General features: G+C 46.4%; 1 protein-coding gene across 17 annotated transcripts in view; it reads right to left on the bottom strand.

Moving 5' to 3' along the window:
- MARK2 (microtubule affinity regulating kinase 2) overlaps positions 1-17,731 on the bottom strand; it is a 55,673-nt gene extending 37,942 nt beyond the window's left edge. For 5 of the 17 annotated variants that reach the window (XM_059882974.1, XM_010821095.4, XM_010821094.4 and 2 more), the window contains exon 1: positions 17,280-17,731. Coding sequence is in view for 12 of the 17 variants with exons in the window: in XM_010821095.4 (XP_010819397.1) it covers positions 17,280-17,333 (54 nt within the window). In the remaining 5 variants the exon portion in view is untranslated. 17 annotated transcript variants of the gene reach the window in all.
- Positions 17,732-18,031: the final 300 nt, after the last annotated feature.

Below are 18,031 nucleotides of genomic sequence, written 5' to 3'. Positions count from 1 at the left end.
CAAACTTACAAACTCAAGTTAACTGAAATTCCAGAGATTCACTCATTGAGAAACAGCTCCCAAAATCTAGGAGGACCACAGGCAGAGTTTCAGGAGACAGGAGTGATCAAAAGACCGACAAAGGCAAACAGGAAGCAGCGGCATATTACACAAGCAACGGGATAAAGAGACACAGCAGGATGGCCAGAGTTCAGCTCCCAGGACTGAACTGGCAAGTCCCAAACACACACAGGGTCCTGGCACTACCAGCTACAGTGCTCAGTGTCCTTGGCAATCAAGGCCAAACACACACACACACACACACAAAAAGGCCAAACACAAGCAGCTCTGGGCCTCTGCGTGTGGAACTGTACATAATGGCATGTAAAAAGAAAATATTAGTTTCATAAGGATAAAACACAGTTAAGGTCCACAAACAAAAGTTTCCTGGGGGTGGGGGCAGCGGGAGTGAGGTGCTACCAAGCAGGACAGGCAAATCTAAGAATCCAAATGTCTTAGGCTACTTACTTGCGGGTTACCAATTTAAGGTCTTAAGACTCCGGTTTTTCTAGAGGTTCTTGGAATTCTAGAAGATGAGAAGAGATGAACAGGAAAATTGGAAGCCAGGATTAAATAGTAAGGTTAAAAAAAAGTTTCCCATAAGCTGTTAAGACAAGGGAGATAAACCCAGAGAGCTGCATCTCCACACCATGCTACCTTTACGACAGGCCTCAGCGGGCAGAGAGACCACGCAGGACTCTGAAGCCGGCGGGGGAGGCGTGCTCTGCCCCACACCGACTAGGAGCTAGTCCTAAGGAATCTATCTTCTACTGCCTGGACACAACTGAAACCAGAGCCAAAGTGCTCTTCATGGTCAGGAAAGTCTTGTTCTAACACCAACAAACACTCTGACTACATGAGTCTGTTACCTTAAACAGAGTTACTCAACATTTCTGGGCCTCTGTTTCCTCATCTGCAAAGTGGGGAAAATAATAAGATCTACTATCTTACAAAGATTAAATGAATTAATGAATGTAAAACAGCTAGTTAAACAAGTGTCTGGGGCAAAGTGCTCAATAAATGCTGGTTATTATGATATGACAGCTAAAGACACTAGCCTCAGAGCAAATGGCACCCTGTGGGAATGGGTGGGGGCACTGTCTACTCTTCAAGTACTTAGTCTATTGCCTTTAAGAGTTTCCCAACCACTTGGAACAGACTAATGTACTTAGAGGGCCATCCAGGAGGCACCGTTACTGAGTCACTGCCTTAGCTAACAGAGTGAACAAATCTCCTTTGAAAGCAAAAGTCTGTCTTCCATACAGACCAGGGGCCGGAGAGAGAGAAAAAAGCACATCAAGTTCACTTTAGGAATTGAAGTGAAAGCCACATGTGTATCCGAAAAGAAACATGCTTTGTGTAAAAAGCAGAGGATTATGGGACTTGCTGAGTGATGGGAAATAGAGCTATAATCCCACAAGTCTATATGTAGACACAAATTGATATAAGGTAATCACTTGATTAAACTTTTTTAATGATTCTGATGAGAAGTGATCCTGAGCAAATGAGATGAGTGTAAGCAGATTTGCTTAAAGCTGATCCAAGTGACTACTGGAGGAGGCCCAAAGGTCTACTATTAGAGGTACTAAGAGAAGCTTTTACATGTGAGAGGTGCTTCGTTGAGAGAATGAATACAAACAAACGAACAGGTGGAAAACAATCAAGCAGTTTAGAAATATATTTACTGCAACCGTGTCTCTTAAAGATTCATCAAGCAAAGATAAAAGTCCACACGCTGTTACATACACACAAATCCGCTTAACCTCTTCCAAGAGAAAGCACAGCACACTTTCATGAAAATGGGGTTTGGCAGGCAAGCTTCACTAAGAGACGGGGCCAACAAAGAGTTAAGCTAAGAAGAAACAGGAACCGAGTGTATAGGCTCTGCAGCCACTCTGAAGACAGACTGTTGGGTGTTCTGGCCTTAGTGAGTGCCTGGAGCCAACCGGCCTTCAGCTATTATGGGGACCAAGGTTTTTCAAGGATAGAGGCTATGCAAGCTTTGCAGTTTTCAAATTTGGAATTGACCAATAGCCAATACATAAGCTTAAAAAAACACAAACTACTGTCATAATGAGTAAGCCAAATTATTTTTTTAATGGAAAAAAAAAAAGGCCAATGCCCCTATTAGAAGGAGGAAATGAGCCAAACTTGGTTAAAGTCTAGCTTCCTTAGCTAGATACACTGCAAACCAAGCAGCAAGTGCCTTCCTGCAGTTCAGCCAGGACTCTGGGAATTGCAAAACAAAGGCTCATTATGAGGTCATAGTCAGTAGCCAGCCAATCAAGGACAGGGATGGTCAACTCCCTACTTGTCTACAACAGCAATTCTCACACTCCTGGAAAACCCTTTATGCTCTTATTACTAAGGGCCTCAAATAGCTTTTGTTGATTCAGATTAGAGCTACTGTATTATAACTTAAACTGAGAAAATGTTAATCTATTATTTCATTTAAAATATAGTACTGAACTCATTACAACTGTGTATTAATAACTATTTTCCAACATATCAAGTTAATGCATATCATCATAGTAAAATCTAGGTTAACTTTTAAAACTTAATTATTAAATCTACAACAAGGATGAAACCCTGAAAACATTATGCTAAGTGAAATGAGACAGAAACAAAAAGACAAATACTGTATGACTCTACTTATATGAAGTGTTCAGAACAAACAAATTCACAGAGAAAGTAGAAAAAAGGTTAACAAAGGCTGGGGGAGGGAAAGATGGGGAATTACTGTTTATCGATATAGATTTTCTGTTTGGGATGACCAGAAAGTTCTACAAATAGTGGGGGTGGCTACATTGTTAATGGATTTCATGCCACTGGACTATATACTTAAAAATGTAAATTTTGTGTTACCCATATTTGACCACAATGAAAAAACAAAAGCACAAGGCCATGAGAAAATTTCAGACTACCATAAATGAGGAGCACTGTATAAAATAACTAACCAGCATTCTTCAAAACTGTCAGTGTCAGGAAGGACATGAAAAAACCGAGGAGACTATGGAGACATGACAGCTAAACGCAATATGGGTTCCTGGGCTGGATCCTAGACAGGAAAAGTACACCAGGAGGAAAACTGATGAGATCTGAAGTTGTCTGGTTAACAGTATGATACCAAGACTAACTATCAGCTTTGACACGTGTTCTACAGTTATATAAGATTTAACTTAAGGGGAAGCTGGCTGAAGAACATACAAAAACTTTGGATTATTTTTGTTAACTCTTCAAAGTTCAAAATTTAAAAGAAATAAAAATTTAACTGTTTAAAAACTCTCATAAGGTCAAAGTTATGTATTCATAGGAGACGAGCCAACTTTAGTCAAAGTCCCTCTGGTCACAGAGAACCAGCTTTCTCAGAGAGAACGACAGCAGACCAAGGCAGCAAATGCCTTTGTGAGTCCAGTCAGGACTAAAAAGGTTCTGTGAATGGCAAAAAAAATTTTTTTTTTTAATTTTTATGAAATTATCAAGAAATCAACTGAACAAAGCCAGGAAGAATTAACTTGGTTTGTCTACAACTGTGGTTCTTACACTTCTTGGTTTCAGAAAGTCTTTGCAGTATTAAAAATAACCCGAATCTCCCAAAAGATTCTGTTTATATGAATCATACCTACCAATGTCTCCATTCATTTAAAAGAACATTAGTAAACCCATTACATGTAAACATTACTTACTTAATTTTAATGAAAAAAAAAAATGTATTTTCCAAGCCACAACTTCACACAGACCAAAGGAAGTCCACTTGAACTAATTTTTATAATGCAATCAAAACACAATGCCAAACACCCCCCCAAAAAAAACCTAACAAACTGAAGAATAGAAAAAGAAAAAATGAGAAAAATTACAAATAAGAGAAAGGGAAAATGAGAAAAGGAAAAAAGTCAGGGAATAAAGAGAAAAAAATGGGGGAAATAAACAAACCACAGATAAAACAACAATCAAAAAATCTGACAGGGCCAATGCTGTATGTATTAGAAGAAGGAAATGGAAAGACACACATGTACCCCAACGTTCATCGCAGCACAGTTTATAATAGCCAGGTCATGGAAGCAACCTAGATGTCCATCGGCAGACAAATGGATAATAAAGCTGTGGTACATATACACAATGGAATATTGCTCAGCCATTAAAAAGAATACATTAGAATCAGTTTAATGAGGTGGATGAAACTGGAGCCTATTATACAGAGTGAAGCCAGAAAGAAAACCACCAATACAGTATACTAACGCATATATATGGAATTTAGAAAGATGGTAACGATAACCCTGTATGTGAGACAGCAAAAGAGACACAGATGTATAGAACAGTCTTTTGGACTCTGTGGGAGAGGGAGAGGGTGGGATGACTTGGGAGAATGGCACTGAAACATGTATATCATCATATGTGAAACAAATCGCCAGTCCAGGTTCGATGCAAGATACTGGATGCTCGGGGCTGGTGCACTGGGATGACCCAGAGGGATGGTATGGGGAGGGAGGTGGGAGGGTTCAGGATGGGGAACATGTGTGCACCCGAGGCGGATCCATGTGGATATATGGCAAAACCAATACAATACTGTAAAGTAATTAGCCTCCAATTAAAATAAATAAATTTATTTTAAAAAAAAACAAAAAAAGGAGGAGGAGGAAGTAAGCTCCCTTGGGTCAAAGTCTCTGAGGCCCAGGCAGGCATGATTACAGGGGCTGGGCTGCAAACAAGGGCTCCCTATGAAGTCATCGCAGATAACCAGGCCAAGACTGAGGACAGTCAACCCAGGTTTTGTCTACAACAAAGGTTTTTCTCACTTTTTGGTCTCAAGAACCCTTCACATTCTTAAAACATTTATGGAGGACTGCAGAGATCTTTTGTTTATGTGGGTCATAGCTGTCAACAGTAACCTTATTAAAAACTGAAACTGATTTTTTAAAGTATTTTTATTTGTTTAAAATAACAACAAACCCATTACCTGTTTACACAAATAACCCATTTTTTAAATGCAGAAACTACTTCTAAAACAAAATGAAATTCATAACAAGAGTTGCACTGTTTTATACTCCAAGACATCTCTTTCACGTCAAGCTTAATGAAAGAGATATTTCTTGTATCTGCTTCTGCATTCAGTGTGTTTCCATAGGTTGGGTGAAAGATACAAAAATTTCATTTCACACAGATGTGTAGTTGGAAAATGAAGTTTAATAGCCTTTCAAATATTGAGGATTTTCTTTGATACTAGACCAAAACTCCACAAGTGGCTGTTTTTAAGGGCTAGCTGCAATGTGCAACCTGAGATTTTATCAAATGCATCTTTTGTGTACTTTTACATTAAAATCCATTGGTCACCTTGCACTGTGAGTTGCTCTTTTACTTACCGATAACTGATAACTGAGGAACTAACAAGGTGATCCAACCAGTCCATCCTAAAGGAAATCAGTTCTGAATATTCATTGGAAGGACTGGTGTTGAAGCTGAAACTCCAATACTTTGGCCGCCTGATTCGAAGAGTTGACTCACTGGAAAAGACCCTAATGCTGGGAAAGATTGAAGGTGGGAGGAAAAGGGGACAATAGAGGATGAGGTGGTTGGATGGCATCATCGACTCGATGGACATGGGTTTGAGTAAATTCAGGGAGTTGGTGATGGACAGGGAGGCCTGGCGTGCTGCAGTCCATGGGGTCGCAGAGTTGGACACAACGGAGTGACTGAACTGAACTGAATCAAGGAAATATTCCTTCACTGACTATGCAGAATTTCCAAATACTGGGATTTCATACAATATCAGAAAATCATACTCCATTAATCTTACCACCAATCTCATCAAAAAGAGTGTGACAAATTCAAGTTTTCCAAAATTCTAATTTTTGCTTGAAAACTTGGATTTTATCACTGGCAATGATGACAGGCTCGCTCTGTTCAATTTCAAGAAGACGTTCACTAAACACTGAAATATGAATAACTATAGTTTGTCCATCAATTGTTATTTCAAGTAAAAATGATCCGTTCAGCTGGGTCAGCTCCAACACACAAGAGCATTTTCCCCAGACAGCTGGACTATGGTTAAGAGCTGCAATGCTCCAAATCCATGGATACTCTGCGTTTCATCACTTGGCATACCAGAGTCCTTTACTGGAGGACTGAGATTTAATTAAAAAAAAAAAAAAAAACAACTAAAAACACGAAACACACCATTTTCAGTGCTTCACCCAGGACGTTCTTAAGGGACAATGAGTTGTTTTTTTTTTTTAAACCACAAGTGTGTAGAGGAAAGTCCGTGACTGACCACCAGCAGAGTTTGGTGCCCCTACCCTGATTCATGTTCTGGCGCCAGCAGTTTTCTCTGCTGCTCGCTGCTTCGGTACCAACAATGCAACTGGAAACAAAGCTGCTCCAGGAAAAGCCATGAGAGCCAAAAAAGTCATTCAACTCTTTGCGTATTTACCACAACTTGTGTTTTGTTGTGAGCATTCCCATGAGAGAAAATACTTTTTGAAGTGTAGGTGCTGGTGATACAAGTTGAGCCATGCCTATATATGTGCTCATTTCTAAGGTTAAAGCAAAATTCTATCAACAAGATATTAACTCAGTCTTCATGTCTGCAGCTCAATCTTTAATTCAACAACACAGTAACATGAAGTGGCACTGCCCTGAACTTTACTTTTTATCCAGTGTGCATTCAGGAATGCCAGCTGTTCAAAACTTTTTATCCGTCTCTCAGCTACTGGGTGGGCTTCTCTGGACAAAGCAATAACTCATCCTGTAAGAGGCTTCAGTGACTTTGGCATTTCTAGCTGGAAACACTGGAACAAGTTTTGGATTTTAAAGAGACTGTGGTATGTACGCTTAAAACACGTAGTCCCTTTGTCTGTCATCTCTGACGACTGCTCTTGAGCGATGCTGCAACTTAACTGGCACCTCGCAGTGGCAGTTGTAGTGTTAAGTCGCTCAGTCCTATCTGACTCTGCAACCCCGTGGACTGCAGCCTGCCAGGTCTCCCTGTCCATGGAATCCTCCAGGCAAGAATACTGGAGTGGGTTGCCATTTCCTTCTCCAAGGGATGTTCCTAACCCAGGGATCAAACCCTGGTCTCCTGCATTGCAGGCAGATTCTGTACTGTCTGAGCCACCAGGGAAGGCCAACCAGCACCCTAATACTACGTGAAAACACTAAAAATAAAGTGCACACAATAAGCTACATTATTAGCATCTATAAAGATGAGAAGACACTTTTTATTATGATTCTTTTCTTTTAAATTTTTTTCATCTCTTGTTTACAGTTTTGCCAAGTTTCTTCAGAGTGATCCCTCCCTTTCACTTGTTGATATGTTTCTAACTGCAGTAAACAGAGCTAGCAGCTGTGTTTGAGAAAGCAAAACTTCCAACCTTCCTTTTTTAAGCCAACAATTCATCCTTAAATATAATAAAAACACTATGAATTTTCCTCTATTTTAGAATAAAACAAAATTAAGGCTAAAGTAAGTTATAAATATAATTTTAAGAATTATTAGTTTCCCCCAAAGTTTTTACAAGTAAGTGCTGGAAGTTGAACTTACTTCTCATGTTTCTTCAAAGGTGCCAGGAAAATGCTGGGATTTTAAAATAACTATTTATTGGTCAATAATGAGGTTTATAGAAATTACAACAGGTATACTGAAGAAAGCTAGTAACAGCACAGTAGAAGTGATAAGAACAAATCAAGTTCATCACCAAAAACTTCCATATTTACACCTTAAAGTACTACCTTAAAAATTCCAAGAAAAACAAAAATAAAGAAGCACACACTGAAAAAAAAAAAAAGGCAGCACATACTCTATTAGCCAAGAGTGATAATGTCAATACACATCCCTTAGCCTCTGGAAAACACTGACTACTGGTGAGAAAATGAGAGTGAAACAAGCAAATATAGCAATAATGTTACAAGGAAAATTATTTGGATTTTGTATAACACCAAACAGGTCTTAGGGACCCCAAGGGTCCCCAGACTACACTTTGAGAACCAACACAGTGTTACCAAAAGTATTAAGTACCTCCTCAGATCTCTCCCAAGACATGCTCTAGAGTTTTGGCATTCCTGATTGCCCAGAACTAGCTTAGACCCTGTCACCAGGAAAACTGGGATGCCAAGTCAGGCTTCACTGAGGAAAGTGGCTCCAGAGACAAAAAAAGAAAATGTTTTCCAAAGCAGGGAGCTCTTAACTTTACACAAATCAGAGGAATAGGAGAAAGAAAGGACTGGGTGGTTCTGGGATTCTATACATGAAGGAGACCTCAGACTATCAAAATTCCCCTTCTGAGCCAGGCCACAAAAGAGGCATACAAACAGGTAAGGCAGTGGGACATGGAGATGAAAACCCAAGAAGGACAGTGACAAGGAAGGAACAGGGTTCAAAGAAACCGAACAGAAAAAAAAGGAAGTGAGACAAGCCAGCAGAGGGTCAAAAGGAAGAGGAAAATGCAGTGAAAGAAATATTCTGAGATGAGCCCTGCAGCAGCGACACTTACCTTTTTTCCCTGCCACAGTGGCAACGCAAAAAAACTGAGCAACTTGCTGCTCTGATAAGGCATTTAGGCTCTAGAAGCACAAGCAAGGAACATCAACAGGAGCCAACTGAGACCAAAACCTCAGCTCAAGATTCAAAGTCCACAAATCCACAGGAACGGCTGAGAAATGGCTGTCACCCTCCCAGGTTCCCAAAGGGGAGGCTTTCTTCTCACTTCAGAAAAGCCAACAAAGGTAACCAGAACCTGCCCTTGCAGCCCCTCGGCGAGCAGAAAAGGAACCTGAAATCACCAGCTGCTAGGTTCTCATGTGCTCTTTAAGAGAAACAGGGAGCTTTCTCCTGCTGCCAAAGGGTAGACACGCCTTGTGAAGAAAGGAACGTGAGCAAAGAAATCCAATCCTGGTGCCAGGTGGGGCCTCCTCTAATACCCAGATCCCAGCAACACAGAAAAGCCGGGTTCCGGGGGCTAGATCTGGCCTTCCAGCCAGTGAAGAGACTGCACACCCACCACCACCACCACCACAACTCACAGCACAGAAGTAAGGGCCCGCGGAGGGCGTGTGTTTCTTTTTCCTTTAATCAATAAAGCTGCCCAATATTGGTATCTTGTCAATACATGCACTTTAAAAAAAGTGCTTTCGAAAGTATATAAACCTCTCCAGTCAGTCAGTTCGATCGCTCCAACTCTTTGTGACCCCATGGACTGCAGCACGTCAGGCTTCCTCGTCCATCACCAACTCCCTGAGCTTGCGCAAACTCAGGTCCATCGAGTCGATGGTGCCAGCCAACCATCTCAACCTCTGTTGTCCCCTTCTCCTAGATCTCTCCAGATCAGATCAGTCACTCAGTCGTGTCCGACTCTTTGCGACCCCATGAATCGCAGCACGCCAGGCCTCCCTGTCCGTCACCATTTCTTTCAGATAGCTGACTGGTAAAATAAAAAAAATTTTTTTAAACTTAGAAATCCTAGGAAAAGCACCTATGGAACGCCAGTCAACACAGAAATAATCCAAAGTATTTCCCTTCTAGCGACCTAGAGTTGCATGGCAGTCAGACCAGGCTTCCCTAATGGCTCAGAGGATAAAGTGTCTGCCTGCAACGCAGGAGACCCGGGTTCGATCCCTGGGTCGGGAAGATCCCCTGGAGAAGGAAATGGCAACCCATTACAGTATTCTTGCCTGGAGAATCCCATGGACAGAGGAGCTTGGCGGGCTACAGTTCACGGGGTCGCAAAGAGTCGGACATGACTGAGCGACTTCACACACACAGACAAAATTCATTAAGTTGGTCAACTGAAACAATGACGACAATTATCATATCCTATCAGGTCCTATTCTAAGTGCTTTATATTCATTAATTCTTTTAATGCTCCCAACAGCTATATCTCTAAGACAGTACTATTATAACTCCTTTTTCTTTACAGAAAAACAAACAAGCCCCATAGGGACAGAGTAAGCCCAAGGTCACAGCGGGGCCTATCCCAAGATTCCAGCTCAGGAACTCTAGTGGTAGCGCCCAATCTGACCACAGCGACACCATTTATTGGAAATTCAAAGGCGCTGGGATCCCCTTCCAACTCTGCCATAAAGTCAACTCAATCAGAGTGCTACGCTAGACCAAACGGGCCCGAGGGGCCCCGCTTCCTGTGACTGGAGAACCAGTACCTCAAACTTTTGTGGGCAAAGCAAAGCAGCAAGCCACAGACACTGCCAATGCTACGTGCAGAGACAACCAAATCGTGGCCATCTGTGGAGAGGAGGGGGGACGTGAGGTGGTGAGGGACAGCCAGCAGACCCTCAGGTCTAAAGGTGAGGAAAAAGGGGGTGCCCTGCATATTGGATCATCAGCACCCACAACAAAACCCTTCAGTCATATGGTGCTCAGGAGAGACAATGAGACCACTGCAGCAGCGGCAAGGACAGAAGCTAGAGCACTGCTCGCAGGCAGCTTCATTCATTAACCACCAGGCCGTGGACCTGGGAGCTCTCTTAGTGGGAGACTGAGGAAACAATCCTGCTATGTCAGCAGCACTGGCAGTCCGGGCGCAGGGGCCTCAGAATCCTGCTGTGTCTCCTCCCTGAGACGGATTCCCTACTGTGTTCGGGAAATGCCAGCACACGGTGACTGAAGTCTCCCACGCTTCCTACAGGTACCTCCACCAAGGACAACCAAACTGTTCCCCGTGGCTGAAGTACCTGTTGAACTGCCAAAGACCAAAACCTATTCTCTCTCCTTTCTTCTTCTCCAGTGGGCTTGGACAGACAGTTCCTATGCACCAATCCAAAAGGTCTGGGAACTGGTTGGATTTAGCAGCCAGGTCACAACAGCCAGGAGGCAGGAGTCCAGATTCCCTTCCAGATCCACAGACTGGGAGCCAAGCACAGACCTCCTGGCCAGGTGGAGGGCCTTCTGCCAAGCTGTGAACTGCAAAGAAAAGAAGCTGTACCTTCGAGATGCTGGTGAAAGGTGTGTAAGACAAAGCAGCATGAGGTGTGGAGAAAGTCCACTCACTGGAGAGGCCCAGCTCAGAGGCCAGGGGAGGGAAGGGGGTGTTTACAAACATCATCCAAACTCATGCCTCAGTGAGCAGAGCCCAGAGGAGGCAGATCTTTGAATCGCCAACTTCCCAAACAGCACAGAGGAAAATAGGCCGAGGTGGTTCAAAACCAGCTTGACTGGTTCTACAGAGAAGTCGCTGGTCTGCTCCGCCTTCCGTATGTTAAAAAGAAAAACGTGGCTTGCAGCCGGTTGTTGAACCCACCCCTCCCTTCCCCCACCCCACACTGTCCCCAGGACCCACCAAGCCAAGCCTTCCCCCACCCCACACTGTCCCCAGGACCCACCGAGCCAAGGGTCCACCTCACCGTCCCTCCTACCTACTTGTGACTCTTATGACTCTGTAAGCCTAAAGTCAGTAGTTTGCTGCACAAGATGAAATATACTGATACATGTTTTTGCCCTTTTCTGGGCTTCCCAGGTTGCACTAGAGGCAAAAACTTGCCTGCCAATGCAGGAGATTCAGGTTCAATCCCTGGATTGGGAAGATCCCCTAGAGGGCATGACAATCCACTCCAGTATTCTTAACTGGGAAGTCCCATGGACAGAGGCGCCCAGCGGGCTACAGTCCACAGGGTCGCAAAGAGTAGGACACGACTAAAGCAACTTAGGGAGCACTCACCCTTTTCTAATGAGAAAGAATCAATGGAAGTAAGGGGGAATGAGTGAAGCACTCCCCACAGGGACCAAGGAAGCTTCAAACCCTCTAGACGTTCAGATGAAGGGATCTAGCCTATTTACATGGCCCAACGCAGAGGCAGGTCTAGTGAAGAGGAGGACCTAGGATTCCTCCTCCTCCAACTGATAACTGGAAATCGAGGGGCCAGATTTTCTCCTGGTGTTTTTTTCAGAACCAGAGGTACCATCTTAAAGTCTAAAAAAAAAGCAAGGAAATTCCATAGCCCACACTGAGAGGGCTGTGGTGGGGGAGTGACGAGAACTTTCAGAGTTAACATGGGGACAGACGGCCTCCTCCCAGGCCACAAGTGGGAAATGGGTGGCTTCCTCCCCCACGGGGTTTGTAAAGGCTTACTCTTCCCATTGCTGAGACTGAAGGGGAACCTGCATAGATAACGCTTCAGTGACTCATGCCTGTTTGATGAAGGCTGGGAGAAAGCCCGGAGAATCCAAGCTTCAAGTGCAAAATGTACAAATGCTGGAATCTACCATGGAGAAAAGGAAACCCAACCACCTATCTGGTTTGTCATTTTGCTGAACTTCCGCTGAAGGAGGAAGGGCCAGGTTTAAACTCCACCCACCCTTTCCACATTCCTCTCAATTTTGGCTTTGACAGGAAAGTGGCAAATAACGGCAGCATCACCATGACCAAGAGAGAACCAAAGGCTTTCCATAACTCCTCTCAAAGAAGAGGGCTAGTGGTCAGTCTACAGCTTAACCAAGCCGAGGGAGCTGGGGCTGGACCTGGTTGGCTGCAGGAGAGCCTCATCAGGCAGCCTCAGAGGATGAAGGATGACTGCCCTCCTCGCCCTCTCCATCTGCTGAGGTTGCCTCATCCCAATCCATTAACGGGCTTCAAAGTGCTGCTGGGGGGAGTCCACTTAGCAGACACACTATCATGGGGCCAAGGGTGGCGCCCAGCCCCCACCTCGCTTGTCGATAATGGGCCACAAAGTCTGAGGCTTAGCTGCACTTTAGGCATAAAATATTCATTCAAGTCAACATAATACATATGTAGGAAAGTCATGGAAGCTCCTGGGAGAAGAGAAATGCTGCCAGGTGGCTAAGTGCTCAGTGGGAAAGACTTCATGAAGGCATGGCTTAGTCCTGGTCAAGTGCCCACTGAGAATGAGGTTGTTCTGTCCGAAGAGGAAGCAGTATAGTCTGAAAGTTTTTGACTCCCAAGACCTCTAACCATGCAAACCTCTCAAAAAACAAATTCTCAGTCTCTCCCTACCTCACAGGCACCAACTCTATTTAAGACATTTATGCTGGGGCGGGGGGGGGTGGGGGGGTGGGAATCAGGCCCAATCTTTGGTCACCATGTAATCTGAAGCAGGCCAAATCTCAATGACTGCCTTGTATCCATCTTCTTAGCTGTTTCCCAAAGTCCAGAGACTAGAGAGAAATTATTACACTTTACTAGGGAGTTACCTTGACCAGGTTCAAAGGCTGTAGTATGGCAGCTCTACGAACTCCAGGGTCTACTGGTGTCCTTGCTCTAACCATGCCTCTTTCTCCATTTCAGGGGTAAAGCAGAAAGTAAAGACTATACGGTCTGAAATTCACCCACACCTCTAGCCAGAAGGCAGTACCACCTAGGGCCCCTGCCAGAGTCAAAGGGCAGAGGTGAGAGCCCGCACCCAGAGCACAGGTCTTGCCGCACAGCTTGCAGGACAGGGAGTTAAACGAGAGGGGACCGAGCTCTCGCCGAGACGACACTAAAACCGGATTATTCAGTGAGACGTTCAGCCAGAATCAACCCTGGGAGCCATGAGCTAGCTACATGTGTTTGGAGTGGCTCAGTGGTTCTTTACAGGATCCTGAAAGTTAGATTTGCTCTCTCACCCAGACTTCCAAACTCCTCTTCCCAGAATCATCTGAGAGAATAAACAATGCCACTTACTCCCTGGAAGGACGACAGAAGCCCCTACCCTCGCCCACCGCAGAGGGGCAGGCGCAGAGGCAGAGATGGCAGTGAAAGCCTCCTTCTTTCTCGCAGGAGCTCTCCCTTGTGGTTCCCGAGGCCCAGAGGTGGGGGAGGCCTGGTGCCACGCAGGCCTCCACCAGGCATTACAGAAAGCTCTCGCCAGCGGCAGGTGGACACTGCACGCTGGACCCCTCTGCACTGGCCTGTTTCTGCTGCTGCTGGCTGGAAGACAAACAGTCATCCTGCTGATTGCTTTCACCGCTGCCAAGCCTCCAGGCCAACAGAGCCATTTGGAAAAGTGAACAGAAAGCTCAGCTCACAGATTAAGGATGCCCCAAACTACCAGTCCCAGGTTACAACCCTCCTTCTGCAAACAGAAGAGTCTATGACTGTGAAAAAGCATATCTGCAATCAGGTGCCACAAAAATCACAATAACGGCAGGGCTTCACTTTCTTTTATCTCCTCCTTTCTCTGTTAGAAGCAGAGTTGACAGCAAACAGGCAATGTCTCTGCAACACCAGGTTTATTTTTATGCTCCAACATTTTCTCTCTCTGGGTCTACGTGTATTTAATTCAGATGTGATCAAAGAGCTCCTAGAAACAGGTTCTCATCAGCCACATGTTTTAAAGAAAGGGGGAGAGAAAGAGCGAGAAGAGACTGGAGTTTGAAGACAACCAGTAGAGTCTGTTTATCTGTTTTTCAGTGAAACCAATTTAAATAATTTAAATCTAAGTAAGGTAACAGAGGACCTTTGGGGGAAAGAAACCAACCCAACCACATCCCTTGCTTTTTATCTCACAACATTAAGGCTTCTACCACAACCACTTTAGTTAAACTCACAACACGACCAAGAAGAGCTTTCTGGTCTCACCTGGTAGCATGATCTAGTCCAAAAGAGGCCAGTGCTTCAAGCTTCTCTGGCCTTATGACCCCAAGAGCTGTTACACATTTTTTTCTTGTTTTAAAAAATACCACATCTGCTTGTAAGGTTTTTCAAAATCTATGCTTTTTCTAGGATAAGACTTAATATCAAGTCCGTAGTGGGACTACCCTGAGAATAACAGCAGAAGCGATGAAGTGGCTCAGGGGAACCTAAATCCACAGAGTGGAAACAGGATGAGTAATTCACGATTTGGAACAAGATGACAACGTATGCAGCCAGTTCTCTGGACAAAGTTATCAAGAAGCAGCTTACATTCCCAAATGGTTCACAGAGTTCGGCTATCATAAAATCGGTGGCAGGCGAGCAGCAGGTTCCTACAACATGCTCAGGTGACTGTGAGGCTTGAAGGGAAGAGAGGAAATCAACGCACACATCACAGGAAAAAGACCGTGGCCGCATACGTGTACACTGAGTAAACAACACAAAGAAAGCACACTGAGGCACTCAGTTACTCTGCTCTGCTGAACACAACGCCCCCCACAGCCTTGCTCAGAGTAGGCACTCCACCACCACGCCCCAGATGCCTGCGGGTGCCAGTCAGTCACTTGGCTTCCTCCTACCAGCTCAGAATCAACAGTCTGGGAAAGTCCTCTGGTTAAGCAGGGTTTACCTGCTAAATAAAGGTTGTGAGAGGAAAAGGAATGGAACAGGTAACCTCGAGAGGGCCTTGAGAAAGTGGTTCCCAGGAAGGAGAGAAACAGCTGGCATTTGAGGGCAAGACTGAGATGGAGACCATGCTCCTGTTTCTAAAGACCTCAGTCCCATGCCAAACCCAGTGATACAGTGGAACTCAACCATCTCTCCCTCTCAACCTGTTTCACCCCTAGAAGCAGTCAGTCAGTCCACAGGTTATGAAAGGGTCAACCACTGCAGAAAAAACTTATCCAGAACTCCTCTTAAGGTCCTGCCTGTCCAGATGACAGAGACTGAGGGGCTAACAAAAGAGAAAACATTGGAGAAATGAAAAGAGGGAAGATGTCTTTTAAGATGTTAATGTTAATATGCAAGAGGCATTAATATGCAAGAGAATGTAACAATGGTTCTACTGCGCCAGCCAGAAAGAAGGGAACAGGAGGAACACATAATGAATGCAACAAGAGAAAAGGGTGCAAACGAGCACCGCAAGCCCCAGGGGTGAAGAGCTCTTTTTTCCAGTTAATTATTTTTTTTTGTCTAGTAAAGTTCTCCACCAGGAAAGGTGTGACAGGCAGAGGACTCTCCAGAGCAGGCAGCAAGGGACACCAGAGATGGTGAAAGAAAGGGGAGGGGTGTAAAGTGGACGCCTCTCGGCTGGGAGGTGAGATGACACAGAAAAGGCTAAGGCTTGGGTGACAAATGATAGCAGTGATTGCCAGGATGAGGGGAGCGGGAGCAGCTCAAGAAACCAGCATGCAAAACTCCTGGCCCTGGGAGTCACAAAGGCTAGCCAATCACAAGCGGATGGACAGGGGCATACGTGGGGAAATAAATATGATGTGAAGAAGGCTGGAGAAGAATATGGAGATGAAAGGCAATCCTGATTAAGAGGAATGGTACTAAGTAAGATGGGCTGAGGGCAGAGAAACGGGAAGGCAACAAGCAAAGGGGAAGATACTAAGTGACAGATTCCTGAGTGAAGAAACAGGAAAGCATCACGGCCTGGCTTGTGTTGTGGTTTCAGAAGACAGAACGGGAAGGACCAGGATGAAGCGAGGCCTGGGAAAGGACCGCGCAACAGGTGGTGTCAATGGAGTAGGGCTGAAAGAGACAGTCTTTCCCTCCGCAGGAAGAGCCCAGGGAGAAGGCTTGTACAGCACTCGCAGTGAGAAACAAGAGGCCAAACCAAAACTTAAAAAAACAAGCCCCAGGGGAAGAGAACGTGAGGGATCTCAGGACTCTGAAGGGAGTGAAGACTGGAACCCCAAAGACAACCTGTGGGAAAACTATGCGCATGACAGCTGTACGGGGAAACACGGAAGCGACAAATGCCAGCGCGAGGCACCAGGGAGCTCCTGGAGAAGAGAAGGGAAAGTGATGAGCAAAGAGTAGGCGAGCGATCTGGAAAGGTGATGAGGGTGGAGCTGGTGGGTTGCAAGAGGGCGAGCACAATGTGGAGCAGGAGGAGGCAGGGTAAAAAGCCGGGGAACTGACAGGGGACAGGGATCGAGGTCACAGTCCGGGGCAAGGACCCTGAGGGTGATAACTGGGACCGGGAGAACCGGTGCGGGCGGAGAGGAAGCGAGGCTGGAGGGATGGAGGAAGAGGTGGACAACGATCTGGGGCGAATCGCAGGGTGCTGGTCGAGGAGAAGGAAGGTGGCTGCTTTCAGCGTGGGTGGAGGAAGACCAAAAAGGCCCCTGAGAGAAAAAGGGAAGAGAAGAGGAAGCTGGGGAGGTAACACGGAAGAGCGCAGGAGGGCGGTGAAGGGAGAAGGGCCGGGGGGAGGGGGGTGGTCGGCAGAAAGACAAGTGTGCAGCTTGGAGTCCGGACAAGGTGGGTCCCCGGACAGGACGCGGAAGGGAGGTGTACGGGGCCAGGAGCCAGATGACAGGGCAGCCGAGGCTTACGGGGTGGCAGCCGGGGCACGAGGAGAGCTGAGGAGGGAGGAGGCTCTGCAAGGTGCAGGGGCCCAGCCAAAGAATGTGGGGAGCCCTCAGGGCTCCTTACCTGCTCGGTGTCCCTCTCGTTCAGCGTGGGTAGGGGGGTCCGAGCGCTGGACATGGCGCCGGTATCTCAAGGGAGGGAAACCGAGAAGCTTGGAGGAAGGGAGGGAAGGGAAGGCGCAGAGCCCGGCCGGGCGGGGCTTCTCACAGCAGGAGCACCCGCCGCATGGGCCCCGGCCGGGGGTGCGGGGAGGCCGGGCTGCCGTTCACGCCAGCCCGGGGATGCGCCGCTCGGGCTAGGCCGCGCCGGCTCCGAGCAGCTCTGGACCGCACCCCCCCGACCCCCGGCTGGGCCGTGCCGCCTTTCGGCCGGGCCGCGCCGCTCCGCCTACTCTCTGCCGCTGCAGCCGGCCGCCTGCCTCGCTCCTCCCCTGCCCTCAGCGGCACTGCTCCGCGCCCGGCACACAGGCAGCCGCCGCCGGACCTGCTGCTCCCAACATGGCCGCCACCACCGCCGGTCCTCGGCTCTTTCCGCCGTCAGCAGCCGGAAACATCCGAAGCGGCTAGAAACGGGAGGGAGGCGCGCCTTCTCCTCTCAGCCACCGACTACTGGTGAATTCCGGAAACACCCGAAGAAGGTAATCCTGGGGACGCGCGCGGCTCCGCGATTCCGAAGACCAAGCTTCGGCTCTGTTTACGGAAATCTACGAAGAGACTCCGGGTACTCCAGCCACGCCTACAGGCCTTTCCCCGCCCACTTCAAGCTGGTTTTCGGCAGTTTCCGGAAACACCCGAAGCCTCTCCGCGCGCTGGGAG

This window comes from Bos taurus, chromosome 29 (assembly GCF_002263795.3).
Source record: "Bos taurus isolate L1 Dominette 01449 registration number 42190680 breed Hereford chromosome 29, ARS-UCD2.0, whole genome shotgun sequence".
Classification (NCBI taxonomy): Eukaryota; Metazoa; Chordata; class Mammalia; order Artiodactyla; family Bovidae; genus Bos; species Bos taurus.
Note: the sequence above shows the minus strand (reverse complement) of the source record. Positions and strands in the feature narration are given on the sequence as shown.